Source organism: Ranitomeya variabilis, chromosome 2 (genome assembly GCF_051348905.1).
Source record: "Ranitomeya variabilis isolate aRanVar5 chromosome 2, aRanVar5.hap1, whole genome shotgun sequence".
In the NCBI taxonomy this organism is placed as follows: domain Eukaryota; kingdom Metazoa; phylum Chordata; class Amphibia; order Anura; family Dendrobatidae; genus Ranitomeya; species Ranitomeya variabilis.
In genome coordinates, this window is record NC_135233.1 from 168,287,493 (window position 1) to 168,302,720 (window position 15,228).

At 42.0% G+C, this 15,228-nt stretch overlaps 1 protein-coding gene across 1 annotated transcript in view; it reads right to left on the reverse strand.

The window, feature by feature from the left end:
- FNDC1 (fibronectin type III domain containing 1) overlaps positions 1–15,228 on the reverse strand; it is a 344,034-nt gene that overhangs the window by 215,890 nt on the left and 112,916 nt on the right. Inside the window, exon 4 of the mRNA XM_077283151.1 lies at positions 5,080–5,197. Coding sequence (XP_077139266.1) covers positions 5,080–5,197 — 118 coding nt within the window. The remainder of the gene's footprint in view (positions 1–5,079; positions 5,198–15,228) is intronic.

Genomic DNA, 15,228 nt, shown 5'->3' on the forward strand with positions numbered 1-15,228 from the left:
CGGTCATTGTTGCGCAGGTATGAGGTACCGGTTGTGCCTTCCGTTGAGCCTCCTGCTCCGGTGTTGGTTGAGGGCGAGTTGGAGTACGTTGTGGAAAAAATCTTGGACTCCCGTGTTTCCAGACGGAAACTCCAGTATCTGGTCAAATGGAAGGGATACGGTCAGGAGGATAATTCTTGGGTGACTGCCTCTGATGTTCATGCCTCCGATCTGGTCCGTGCCTTTCATAGGGCTCATCCTGATCGCCCTGGTGGTTCTGGTGAGGGTTCGGTGCCCCCTCCTTGAGGGGGGGGTACTGTTGTGAAATTGGATTTTGGGCTCCCCCGGTGGCCACTGGTGGAATTGAACTTGTGTGCATCATCCCCTCTGTTCACCTGTTCCCATCAGGATGTGGGAGTCGCTATTTAACCTTGCTCCTCTGTCACTTCCATGCCGGTCAACATTGTAATCAGAAGCCTTTCTGTGCATGTTCCTGCTACCAGACAACTTCCAGCTAAGTCGGACTTTTGTCCTTGTTTGTTTTTTGCATTTTGTTCCAGTTCACAGCTGCAGTTTCGTTTCTGTGTCTGGAAAGCTCTTGTGATCTAAAATTGCCACTCTGATGTTATGAGTTAATACTAGAGTCTTAAAGTAATTTCAGGATGGTGTATTGATAGGGTTTTCAGCTGACCATGAAAGTACCCTTTCTGTCTTCCTGCTATCTAGTAAGCGGACCTCGATTTTGCTAAACCTATTTTCATACTACGTTTGTCATTTTCATCTTTAATCACCGCCAATATATGTGGGGGCCTCTGTCTGCCTTTCGGGGAAATTTCTCTAGAGGTGAGCCAGGACTATATTTTCCTCTGCCAGGATTAGTTAGTCCTCCGGCCGGCGCTGGGCGTCTAGGGATAAAACGCAGGCTACGCTACCCGGCTACTGTTAGTTGTGCGGCAGGTTTAGTTCATGGTCAGTTTAAGTTTCCATCCTTCCAAGAGCTAGTTCCTATGTATGTTGGGCTATGTTCTCTTGCCATTGAGAACCATAACAGAAGCCCCCAACAGATAATAAATGTGAGGTAAGAGGAAGGCACATACACAGGGGTGAAAGTAGATTCAGCAAATGAGGCCCACTAATACTAGATAGCAGAAAATAGAAAAGGGAATCTATGCGGTCAGTAAAAAACCCTTACAAAATATCCACACTGAGATTTCAAGAACCCCCACACCAACTCACGGTGTGGGGGGAGAAACTCAGTCCCCTAGAGCAACCAGCAAGCGAGGAAATCACATTTTAGCGAGCTGGACTAAAAACATAATGAACACTGATAATCAAAAAATGATCAAACAAAAACTTAGCTTGTCTTGGAGAGACTGGGAGCAAGGTAGACACAAGGAATCTGAAGAGCACTGAATACATTGATAGCAGGCAAGGAACTGAGTCTCCAGGTGAGCTAAATAGGAGACCAACCAAGGATAACGAACCAGCTGATGCAGCCAACCTGCAGAAAGACAACACTACACAGTACCGCTTGTGACCACTAGAGGGAGCCCAAAAATAGAATTCACAACAGTTCATGTACTGAATTTAATAGTGCAAGATTACCTTCACAAATACACACAATGGAGAATGTTGGTGGCTCTAGACAGAAAAGTGTTCATCTATTTAAATAGATCTTATGTGGCAAAGATTGCCCTCATGTCTTTACAAGAAACAAAACAGTCTTCAATAGCACCACCTCATTTGCAACATCACAATCTGCTGGAATTGTACATGGTATATGTTGCTCCGCTTGTAAGAACAATGTAAAGCAATGACACACTACATCATGCAGCTGTTGAACTGAAGTGTGGGTTGCTTTGAGGTTTGACATTGGCAGCTAATAAGGGATGTGTGTCACCTACTGAAATTCATTGGAGAATTGTTAAAATTTTAAGTTTATGGACGTGTGTGGAATTAGCGATGTGATCCAACTAAAATTTATCCTGAAAAAATCACTCACAAGCATGCAGAGGAAATGAAGGAACAACACCAATTTGCACCTGTTCAGCACCACTTTGAGTCTGTTGGGGATCCTCAAGGTCTATGTCCCATGCTACAGGATTTGAAGGAGTAGGAGGACGATCATCAGGAGGAGGAAGAGGAAAAGGTGGAGGAGACAAATGGCCATGACAACCTACAAATGCAGTGGAGTTACAACAATGAAACAATGGTGCCCTCGGTTGTGTTGGCGGGCATGGAAAACTGTATGCAGCAATGCTTCTGGGAGGTCAGGTGTATTGTTAACATGAAGCAAAGTGATGACTATTGGATAGCCATGCTTTTAGACCCTCGCTATAAAAACAAAATGGGGGCATTTTTCCAGCTTACGAAAAGGAGTCCAAATTGGCTTGCTACCAGAAGAAGCTATGATACCTGTTCTGTGAAGGTTTTGCAGAGAAAACGCCTGCCACATGCATGGCTGACCAGAAAATTCCACTGTGATCCATGCAGATGCAATGTTGACTGTGACAACAAGTAGCTGAAGCAGCAGCAACACAGTACATTTGACATGATGGACCAGCTGTTTTTTCTGCAAGTGCGACAACCTGGCACACTTTAGCAAACACAGACACACCGTCTGACTCTGAACAGCCAGGTTCAGTCGTACCAAGACTGTATACTTTCTTATGCAGATACACTAATCCTTGATCCTATGGATTTTTGGATCAACAAATTGGACCAGTGGCATGTGCTGGCAGACTTTGCTATGAGTGAACTGTCCTGTCCACTCTGCACTGTTAAGTCAGAGAGTATTCAGCGCGGCTGTGGATTTGTCATGCCAAAGTGGACCATGAACCAGTCATGGATCAATGCAGACTTTCTGTCTGCCTGTCCGTCCAATGACTGTTGTCTACGCAGTTCTACTGCCTCCAATGCGGATGGACCACATTATGCCAAGCATCTATAACATGTCTATCAAGTCATCTATATTGTAGTACTGCTGCTGCTTGGGCTACTGGTGCTGCATAGCTGTGCCAGCCACACACCTCCTTGCTGCCCACTGTATTTTATAGCACTAGCCAGTATTATTGATGCTGGGACACATACTTGTCCCCTCAAGAAACTGCTCTGAAATTTTGGCTAATTTTTTAAAAGGCTTGGCGACAGCAGTCAATTACTTGTTCATATTCAAAACAAAGCAATAGTATTGTTTCCAGAAACAATGGATCATTTTTGTAAAGCATGATAAAAAACCTTTGTAATTGCCTAATCATTTGGTGATTAGCAAACTAGTTGCGGAACACAAAAAGGGATTTTTTTTTCACTTCTGGTTGAGAAGCCATCACTTCTTCACATCCCAAAAAAGTACAGCGCACTTGTTTTTTCTCAATAATTAAAGGGATAATTTTTGGATATGCAAATCTCTTTACACTCCCTAAACAGGGATAATTGTTGCACCAAACTGTGTGAAAATGTAATTCCTTCTATTTGCATCACTGGTATATAAACAACAAAAAAGGGATAATTTTTAGACAGTTTTTACAATTTTGGTAGCTTTAAAAAATCTGATACTGCAGTGAGTTTTTAAATATATTGTTTGTTATCTCTGGTTACCAACCACTTTCCCCTATCCAGATAGGTGGAACTCATTTGGACATTAAAAAAGACGGTATTTGCACTCCAGATCTTAAACAGTGTTCAGCTGACTCAAAAGGAAACTCACAGTGTTCTACACATATTTTTCAGGCAATTAGAGGCTTTTTAATTGAGTAATTTCAGCAAATTTATTCACTGCAAATCAAATTTTGCAGAGAAATTCGTCAAAGCTAGCAAATTTGAATTTCAACAGAGCTGCTCATCTCTGCTACTAAATGACTTCACTAATTTACATATTAATTACTGCTCATTTCAATGGGCAGCACGATGGCTCAGTGGTTAGCAGCATGGCTGAGATCCTGGGTTCAAATCCCACTAAGGACAACATCTGCAAAGAGTTTATATATTCTCCCTATGTTTGCGTGGGTTTCCTCCCACATTACTAAATTCATACTGATAGGGAATCTACAGTATATTGTGAAGTCGAATGGGGACAGTGCCAATAATGTCTGTAAAACGCTGTGGAACTAAGGCGCTAGTTAAGTAAGTAAAATGGATACATTTCTGGTATTCAGTAGGCCACAATAGAATCCAATGACACTTTTTATGGCTCCTTTTTCTAGCAAATTAGTGTCTTGTTTGTCAAACTGTTTAACTTCATTAAGTTGAGATAAAAAATACAGTTGAAATAAGTTTTCAGACAAATTAAATCTGTGTTCTCAACTTTGTATAAATCAGCATCCAAACTTTAAAAATTAAATCACAGTGAATGGTTCTTCTTGAAGTATGACCAGATGATATATGGACATTCAAAGTCTTTGATACAATTGAAAAAGGAAACACATCTTTAAAAAAAAAAGTATTTTGCACTAGTGCTAATTTCCAATGGGGATTACAGAAGACTGAAGACATATCTGCATATATCAGCATTACGTTTTGGAGGACATCAAGGCTAAACACACTGTTACATCCAGGTTTGTATTCGCTAACTCTGCTTCTGTTTTTGTCACCGGGCAGTGCCACCACTTCATTGTGGGAGACAGAAACAGAGCATGGTGACAATGCAGCAGTTATGTTTAATATTTGGGGATTTATGGTGGAATACTGGAACTCCTTCCTGTGAGGCTTGGCCAGGAATTCACAACCCTAGCTCCCTGCCACCATTTGCCAGATTTAAGTTCTACTTAGCCTGGTTCACTCCTGTTTCTCTGCTCATGCTTAGCTAAATTCTCTTTTACTTAAAATTCTTATTTTACTTACTAACAATTTTATTCCTGACCTCTTGGTACTGGGTTCAGGCTAGGGATCCCATGAGATCTTTTAGTCTAATTGGCTAATGCAAAGCCTGTCCATGGAAACCTTTTTAAGTGTTCCCAGCTTTCTAGTGACAAAGCTCTCTGACACCCACACAGGTGTAATGAAACAGCTGAATAAGGAAAATAAATTATTTTGACTTTAATAATAGATTTCTTGAAAACAGGCAAACTTGGCGTGTGCGCTAGGACTAGATCAGAAACTTACCTGTTTGAGTCAACCTTTGGGGACTTTTCATACATTGGATCCACCCACGTAACAAGCACAGATTGTGAAGACAACACTCTAGCACTTACTTCCTTAGGCTCCATAGGAAAATCATCTTCTGCAATAACACATTACATAATAAGGTTCTACGAAATAGCTTCCAACATACTTCAACAACTTGTACTTTTAACTTTCAATAAATAGGATTTTCTTGCTTTATAAGAAATTTTATTCAATTCAAAAAATGAGATTAAATTAAAGTACCATTCAATTTGTGAGAAAAGTCACATTTTCCCCCATAGATTAGAAAGTGACAAAAAAGAATAGGTAACCTGGTCCTGTACGGAACCCAACAATTCTACAGGTGCATCTCACAAAATTAAAATATCATGAAAAAGTTAATTTACTTCAGTTCTTCAATACAAAAAAGTGAAACATATATTAGATAAAGTCATTACAAACAGAGTGATGAATTTCAAGTGTTTATTTCTGTTAAGGTTGATGATTATGGATTACAGCCAATGAAAACCCAAAAGTCATTATCTCAGTAAATTAGAATACTTTATAACACCAGCTTGAAAAAATGATTTTAACCCCTTTACCCCCAAGGGTGGTTTGCATGTTAATGACCAGGACAATTTTTACAATTCTGACCACTGTCCATATATGAAGTTATAACTCTGGAACGCTTTAACGGATCTGGGTGATTCTGACATTGTTTTCTTATGAAATATGTAGTTCATGATAGTGGTAAAATTTCTTTGATATGACTTGCGTTTTTTTCTGAAAAAAATGGAAATTTGGTGAAAATTTTGAAAATTTCGCAATTTTCCAACTTTGAAAAGATGACCAGCGATTTCTCATTTTTACAACACCATTTTTTTTTAAGGACCACATCACATTTGAAGTCACTTTGAGGGGTCTATATGATAGAAAATACCCAAAAGTGACACCATTCTAAAATCTGCACCCCTCAAGGTGCTCTAAACCACATTCAAGAAGTTTACTAATCCTTCAAGTGCTTCACAGTAATTTTTGGAATATTTAAGAAAAGTGAACATTTAACTTTTTTTCACAAAAAAATTACTTCAGATCCAATTTGTTTTATTTTACCAAGGGTAACAGGAGAAATTGGACCACAAAAGTTGTGCAATTTGTCCTGAGTACGCTGATACCCCATATTTGGGGGTAAACCACTGTTTGGGTACATGGCAGAGCTCGGAAGGGAAGGAGCGTCGTTTGACTTTTCAATGCAAAATTGGCTGGAATTGAGATCGGACACCATGCCGCGTTTGGAGAGCCCCTAATGTGCCTAAACAGTGGAAACCCCCCACAAGTGACACCATTTTCGAAAGTAGACCCCTAAGGAACTCATCTAGATGTGTGGTGAGGACCTTGAGCCCCTAAGTGCTTCACAGAAGCTTATAATGTAGAAACGTAAAAATAAAAAATCATAATTTTTCACAAAAATTATCTTTTCGCTCCCAATTTTTTAATTGTTGTGCAATTTGTCCTGAGTAGGCTGATACCCCATATGTGGGGGTAAACAACTGTTTAGGTGCATGGCAGAGACCAGAAGGGAAGGAGCGTCATTTGACTTTTCAATGCAAAATTGGTTGGAATTGAGATGGATGCCATGTCGCGTTTGATGTGCCTAAACAGTGGTAACGCCCCACAAGTGACACCATTTTGGAAATTAGACCCTCTAAGGAACTTATCTAGATGTGTTGTGAGAACTTAAACCCCAAGTGTTTCACTAAAGTTTATAACGCAGAACCGTGAAAATAAAAAAATTCCCACAAAAATGATTTTTTAGCCCCAAAATTTGTATTTTCACAAGGGTAACAGGAGAAATTGGACCACAAAAGTTGTTGTCCAATTTGTCCTGAGGACACTGATACCCTATATGTGGGGGTAAAGCACACAACGCTAACCCTAATCCCAACCCTAACCATAACCCTAACCACACCCTTAACCCCAACACACCCCTAACCCTAATCCCAACCCTAACCATAACCCTTACCACACCCCTAACCCTGACACACCCCTAACCCTAATCCCAACCCTAACCCTAATCCCAACTGTAAATGTAATCCCTACCCTAACCCTAACTTTATCCTCAACCCTAACCCTAACTTTAGCACCAATCCTAACTCTAACTTTAGCGACAACCCTAACCCTAACTTTAGCCCCAACCCTAACCCTAACTTTAGCCCCAACCCGAACCCTAACTTTAGCCCCAACCATAACCTTAACTTTAGCCCTAACACTAATCCTAACCCTAATGGGAAAATGGAAATAAATACTTTTTTATTTTATTATTTTTTTATTATTTTTCCCTAACTAAGCGGTGATAAAGGGGGGTTTGATTTATTACTCTTTATAGCGGGTTTTTATGTTTGCCATCTGTCATGCTAAAAGAGGCTTTTTACTGCAAAAAATAGTTTTTGCATCACCACATTTTGAGAGGTATAATTTTTCCATATTTTGGCCCACAGAGTCATGTGAGGTCTTGTTTTATGCGAGATGAGTTGACGTTTTTATTGGTACCATTTTCGGGCACATGATGTTTATGATCACTTTTTATTATGATTTTTGGGAGGCAGAATGAACAAAAACCAGCAATTCAGGAATTTCTTTTGGGGGGGCGTTTATACTGTTCCGCGTGTGGTAAAATTGATAAGGCAGTTTTATTCTTTGGGTCAGTACGATTACAGTGATACCTCAATTATATAATATTTTATGATTTGCCGCTTTTATACAATAAAAGCTATTTTATATAAAAAATAATTATTTTTGCATTGCTTTTTGTTCGGCAGTATGATGATAAAGCATTGTTTTTTTGCCTTGTTTTTTATTATGGGGTGCACTAAAGGGGTTAACTAGTGGTACAGTTTTATAGGTTGGGTTGTTACGGATGGGGCGATACTAAATATGTGTACTTTTATTGTTTTTTTTTTATTTACATGCAGAAATTTATTTATTGGAACAATATTTTTTTCTTTATTTAGGAATTTAAAAAAATATATTTTTCCACATGCTCCCTGCAGGACCCGGAAGGGCCACGCAGCCATCTTGATGCCAGGGGTCTCCATGGAGACCCTCAGGACAACGTGATTACATCATGTTGTTCTGAGGGAATGGCGCAGGGAGCCCCCTCCCTGCACGATTCTTCTCTATGCCACTGGAACTCTGCGATATTGTTTGATCGCAGTGTACTGGGGGTTTAAGTTCCAGGACTGGTCCATGATTGCTCCTGGCACTTAGTGCCGGGTGTCAACTGTGAGAATCAGCTGACACCCGGCGCCAATCGGCCGCAAACCCCCATGCGAGCCGCCGATCGGCCTTGACGTAGTATTCCGTCCATGTAGATTAAGTCCCAAGTCACATGGACGGAATGGTATGTCTGATGGCAGAAAGGGGTTAAAATTCAAAATATTGGCCTACTGAAACGTATATTCAGTAAATGCACTCGATACTTGGTCGGGGCTCCTTTTGCATCAATTACTGCATCAATGCGGCGTGGCATGGAGGCGATCAGTGGTGCTGCTGAGGTGTTATGGAAGCCCAGATTGCTTTGATAGCAGCCTTCAGCTCATCGGCATTGTTGGGTCTGGTGTCTCTCATCTTTTTCTTGACAATACCCCATAGATTATCTATGGGGTTAAGGTCAAGCGAGTTTACTGGCCAATCAAGAACAGTGATACTGTTGTTTTTAAGCCAGGTATTGGTACTTTTGGCAGTGTGGACAGGTGCCAAGTCCTGCTGGAGAATGAAATTTCCATCTCCAAAAAGCTTGGAGTGCTCTAAAATTTCCTGGTAGATGGCTGTGATGACTTTGGTCTTGATACAATACAGTGTGCCTACACCAGCAGATGATATGGTTCCCCAAAGCATCACTGATTGTGGAAACTTCACAGTAGACCTCAAGCAGTTAGGACTGTGTGCTTTTCCGCTCTTCCTCCAGACTCTGGGATCTTGATTTCCAAGGTTTAGTGTGAATTATCCACAATCAATGATGGTTTCAGGAGCCATATCATCTGCTGGTGTAGGTCCACTGTGTTTTATCAAGACCAAAGCCAGAAATGACAATTCTCTATGGGGTTAAGGTCAGACGAGTTTGGTGGCCAATCAAGCACAGTGATACTGTTGTTTTTAAACCAAGAATTTGAACTTTTGGCAGTGTGAATAGATACCAAGTCCTGCTAGAAAATGAAATTTCCATCTCCAAAAAGCTTGTCGGCAGAGAGAAGCATGAAGTGCTCTAAAATTTCCTGGTAGATGGCTGCTCTGGCTTTGGTCTTGATAAAACACAGTGGACCTACACCAGCAGATGTTATGGCTCCTGAAACCATCATTGATTGTGGATACTTCACACTAAACCTTGGAAATCAAGATCCCAGAGTCTGGAGGAAGAGCGGAAAAGCACACAGTCCTAACTGCTTGAGGTCTACTGTGAAGTTTCCACAATCAGTGATGCTTTGGGGAACCATGTCATCTGCTGGTGTAGGCACACTGTATTGTATCAAGACCAAAGTCATCACAGCCATCTACCAGGAAATTTTAGAGCACTCCAAGCTTTTTGGAGATGGAAATTTCATTCTCCAGCAGGACTTGGCACCTGTCCACACTGCCAAAAGTACCAATACCTGGCTTAAAAACAACAGTATCACTGTTCTTGATTGGCCAGTAAACTCGCTTGACCTTAACCCCATAGATAATCTATGGGGTATTGTCAAGAAAAAGATGAGAGACACCAGACCCAACAATGCAGATGAACTGAAGGCTGCTATCAAAGCAACCTGGGCTTCCATAACACCTCAGCAGTGCCACAGGCTGATCGCCTCCATGCCATGCCACACTGATGCAGTAATTGATGCCAAAGGAGCCCCAACCAAGTATTGAGTGCATTTACTAAATATACATTTCAGTAGGCCAACATTTTGGATTTTAAAATATTTTTTTCAAGCTGGTGTTATAAAGTATTCTAATTTTCTGAGATAATGACTTTTGGGCTTTCATTGGCTGTAAGCTATCATCATCAATATTAACAGAAATAAACACTTGAAATACATCACTCTGTTTGTAATAACTCTATATAATATATGAGTTTCATTTTTGCATTGAATAACTGAAATAAATTAACTTTTTGATGAAATGCAAATTTTGTGAGATGAACTTGTATGTTCATATGTCCAGTAATCATCTCCCATTTCTAACTGTTCAGTTTTTTGCTTGCTGGAGTCATTAGAAATGGAAGTCAATGGATGGATATTAAGCGATCCGTTGTCCATGGACTTCAATGTTAAAAACACAGATCCAGAAGAGATTATTTTTTGAAAAGCGGACTAAAAAGTTGTGTCTGCACAACGTTTCTGCCAGCAGATTGCTGGATCCATTCTGATGGATAATTATTGGACATGTGAACATAGCCTTAGAAGTCTCTAGTGCACAGTTACCGGCTTTGTGCCAGGCCAGCCAGGTTCCTATCAAAGTTATCAGCACAAAAACATGATGGTAAAAAACAATTAAACATGAAACATCATTGAGGTTGGTCGACAGTTTATTATTGAGTTCCACAGTAAATACATTTACATACATTTATTGTAAATTTCACAACACTAAGAACTACTTTTGCAGTCCATCAAGTGAGGATGTTGACTGCTAAAATTGTCACTATGCAGTTTCACAACCACTTGCTTCCTAAAGGCAATTAGCCCCATACTATACAGCCAGATTATACACAATATAACAGGGATAGTTTTTTGTCTATGCTGCACAAAGAGGTTTTGGTAAGGAATGATAGCATGCTGTAAATAATAAAGGTACTTAAGTTCTGTTCAACTAGATAAAAGGGAATCTGTCATCAGGTTTTTGCTATGTTATTTTAGAGCAGCATTATGTAGAGACGGAGATCCTCATTCGAGTGATGTACACTTACTGGGCTGCTCGCTGTAGTTTTGATAAAATCACAATTTTATCACAAGGAGGCTATCACTAAAGGACTACTAGTAGCCATGTAGTCTTCCATATTCATCATAAGCTTTATATAACCCCCCACCACCACAGGAACAAGAGGAAGGCAGAATAGCCACCCCGGGCACTACCTCTTGCCTTCCCGAGGGGGGGTGCACTTTGGAGGAAAAAAAAACAACAACTGGAAATGTTGAATACCTGTGGCCGCCCGGCACGTTCCTCTGGCTGGAAGCATTTAGCTTGTTGACGGGTGAGATACAGGTGAGAGCTGTAGTGAGTCAGTGACAACGCACACCCCTCACTCTGTTTAAGATCTAGCCATTGCTCCTTACCTGCACTCAATTGTATTTCCATCTGTAAGACGTGAATACAATTGATGTGAGTGCTACCCAGGACAGGAGTAGAGGAGCTGTAGTCTCCTCCCTTCTCCACTTGGAACTCCATCAGAATGCAGACCATCTTATATTATTTTCCTAATGAATGGAAATTACAAGAGAGGTTGGCTGTGGGGAACATCATACAGGGGGGTGGCTGTAGGGAACATTATACTGGGAGCTGGCTATGGGGGACATTATACTGAGGGCTGGCTGTGGAGGACATTATACTGGGTGCTGGCTGTGTGGGGCATTATACCTGGGCTGTGGTGGACATCATAGAGTATATGTATATTGGGTAGCTGTTGTGGATATAATACTGTATGAGCGGCTGTGGTGACCATCATACTACATAGGGGGACAGTGTGAGGAAGGGGTAAAGTCTGGAGAGGGCCTCATGGTGGGCAGTATGATTGCATATTGTGAAGAAGGGCCACAGAATTGATATGGAGAGGGGGCCACCTCTGTTTGGCTCCCAGGTTTTGTTCAACACATTATCATCATTCATGATTCAGCTGAGAGGTGCCTCTGTGTGTGAAATGACTAGTAGGGTGGGGGGACATTGTGGAGATAAAGAAAAAGTATAAGGGAATACAGTGGAGAGGAGATAGCCAGGGTATAGACAGTGTGGCGGCTATAGCTAACAATGGTGTACAGTGGAGTGGTTGTAGATCATTAAGGCAGACAATGTGGCAAGTGTAGCTCATAAGAGCAGACAGGATAAAGGCCATATACCATAGAAGACTTATTTAAGTCATGGTGTAAAAAGATAATTTTATGCAGAGGGCATTGTAATAACACTCTTATTTTTAAAGGCACCATGTGGGGATGTGCTGCTGAAAAATAGAGAAGAGGGAAGTTTGCCGAGGTCAAATGTGGATTTGAAAATTCATCATGGAGTTTGGACAAGATGGAGACAAAAAGAAGGAATAACTCCAATCAGAGAAAATGTTGATGGTTTTGGTGCTTTATGTGTGTACTATTGATGGCTCTAGTGTTCTATTTAGGTACTAATGATGATTTTAGTTTTGTATTCATGTACTAACGATGGTTATAGTGAAGAATACAGGAGATCCATCATCACTACATGAATATATCACCAGTTCCATAAGTAGTTCATGAATACAGCAAAATAACAACCACCACTACATGAATATATCACCCACAACTGGTAGGCATCCCAATCCTGCTGAGGGGTCACCTAAGGCTGTTATGGCAGTGTCACAATCCTGGTGTCATGGTCAGGACATGGTTAATGTCCTGTCAGGGTTAATTTTGCTAGCCTCGTTTCCAAAATGGGAGGGGTATTTATACTCGCTCCTAACCTGGTTTCTCTGTCAGCTATAGATTCTGTTTCTGTCTGTATGCGTGACTCCTGGAGTGTGTGCCCGGCTTGCATAGCGTTGTCTTGCTTTCCGTGCTTTACTCTGTTTGTGTTCCTGGCTACTGAACTCTGGCTTTGCTTCTGACAATCCCGTCTCTCTGTTTTGGTACCTCGTAATCTCCTGGCTATGACTTCTGCTTGTTTGATTATTCTTTAGTGCTTGTCCCTTGTTTCCCCGGCGTCTGGCTCCGCCCCCTTTCCTCCTCCCACTCTGTCACATGGTCTAAGGTCCTGCTCATTACCTGTACACTCTGTTTCATGTCAAAGGTCCCGCGGGTTCAGGTTAGTAACTTGGCGTCTTGCTCAGCTGCTGTGTGCAGCTTCCCCTGCAGCATTGATACCCAGGCGCCTTGACATTATAGCTGACCATACAGTCTTTTTCCCTGGTGGGAGGGGTGTTGGTATGCCATGGATCCTGTATAGGTTCTCACGCGGCAGATTAATGAGCTCTCCCAGTTGTTGCAGAAGCTGTCTGTGGAACAGCAAGCCCTGGTTCACTCGCACCAGCAAGTGCAGAGAGATGTGGCAGGTGCTTTACAGATGTCCGCTTCTTTGCGGTCCCGGGAGGGGGGCACCACTGATGTATCCCTGGTGGACCCCGAACCACCTGTAAAGTTACCCAATACTTTTTCTGGGGATAAAAAGTTGTTCAGGGTCTTTAGGGAGGGATGCAGGTTGTTTTTTGAGTTGCGTCCCCGGGTCTCGGGAAATGAAAGACAGAGGGTGGGGGTAGCTATGTCTTTATTAAGGGGATCCCCACAGGCATGGGCTTTCTCTCTCCCTCTGCTCCTGAACGCATGTCTGTGAACCTGTTTTTTGAGTCCCAGGGGCTCATTTATGATGAACCTGATAGAGTGCATTTGGCAGAGGATATGGTAATGAGTTTGACACAAGGGAAGCACTCGGCTGAATGGTTCTGCTCAGAGTTTAGACACTGGGCAGCTGAAATTTCTTGGAATGATGCAGCCCTGAGGGGGTTGTTCCGCATGGGTCTGTCTGACCGTCTGAAGGATGCTCTGGCACTTCATTCTCCTCCTAATACCCTGGAGGACGCCAAGACTCAGGCAGTTCGAAAGGACCGGAGACTCCGTGCTAGAGGAGTGATGCACCAAGAGACTTCCTTGTTTTCCAAATTGCGTGACGCTGCACCTGTATCTGAACCTATGGAGATTGGGTCAGTTTCGGTTATGGAGAAATAGAGGAGGCGCCGGAGAGACAATCAATTGTGCTTTTACTGTAGAGCCTCTGGACACTGGAAAAGGAACTATCCATCCTGCCCTTCTTCTGTGAAACCATCTGAGAAACGACTGAGTCTGGGCAACAATCGAGGAGGTTGTCCAGACTCCTAAGTACATGTTTTCTCACTTGCGAAAATTGTGCTTCAAGTGGATTTGGAACTTCCTGGCGGTCCTGTGGTGACCACCGCCTTTGTTGACTGTGGTTCTTCTATTAATTTGATTGATGCCCAAGTTGTGACTCGTAATAAGATAGGGACAGTCAGGCTGAAAGACCCTGTTAAAGTTGTGGCTGTTGATTCATCCCCTCTTACCCGGGATGGAATTTATTTTGGGACTGATGTTTTTTCTGTGAAAGTGGGTTCCACTCACGTGGAAAAATTAAGTTGCTTTGTAATGAATAATCTACCTGCAGGACTGGTACTGGGAATGCCCTGGCTGCATCGCCACAATCCTGTCATTGATTGGGTGGCAGGGGAGATCACTCAATGGAGATGTAAGGGTAATGGTCCATGTTCTAACCTGGGACCTCTTGTTAACCCGATTAAGTCTGTATCTGTGTCATCTGTCGGTCTGGAGGGTATTCTGGAGTACCTGAAAGACTTCGAAGACGTGTTTTCCAAAAGTGAGGCTGAGGCGCTTCCACCACATCGACCTGGTGATTGTGCAATTGATTTAATCCCGGGAGCCAAATTACCCAAGGCTCGTCTGTACAATTTGTCTGGGCCTGAGCGCCAATCTATGAAATAGTACATCACAGAGAGCCTCCTCAAGGGGCATATTCGGCCCTCTGTCTCACCCGTTGCAGCGGGGTTTTTCTTTGTCAAGAAAAAAGATGGTGGTTTGCGACCGTGCCTCGACTTTTGAGAACTAAATAAGATTACTGTAAAAAACACGTATCCTCTTCCTCTGATTCCTGATTTATGTGATCAACTCACTGGGGCCAAGTGGTTTTCCAAGCTTGACTTACGATGGGTTTATAACCTGATAAGGATCCAAAAGGGGGATGAATGGAAAACAGCATTTCTGACGACCGAGGGCTTGTTTAAAAATTTGGTCATGCCCTTCGGTCTCACCAACGCTCCTGTTGTTTTCCAGTTTCATTAATGTTGTTTTTTCTGACCTGATTGGGCGTTATGTTGTCATTTACCTGGATGACATCTTGATATACTCTGAGGAC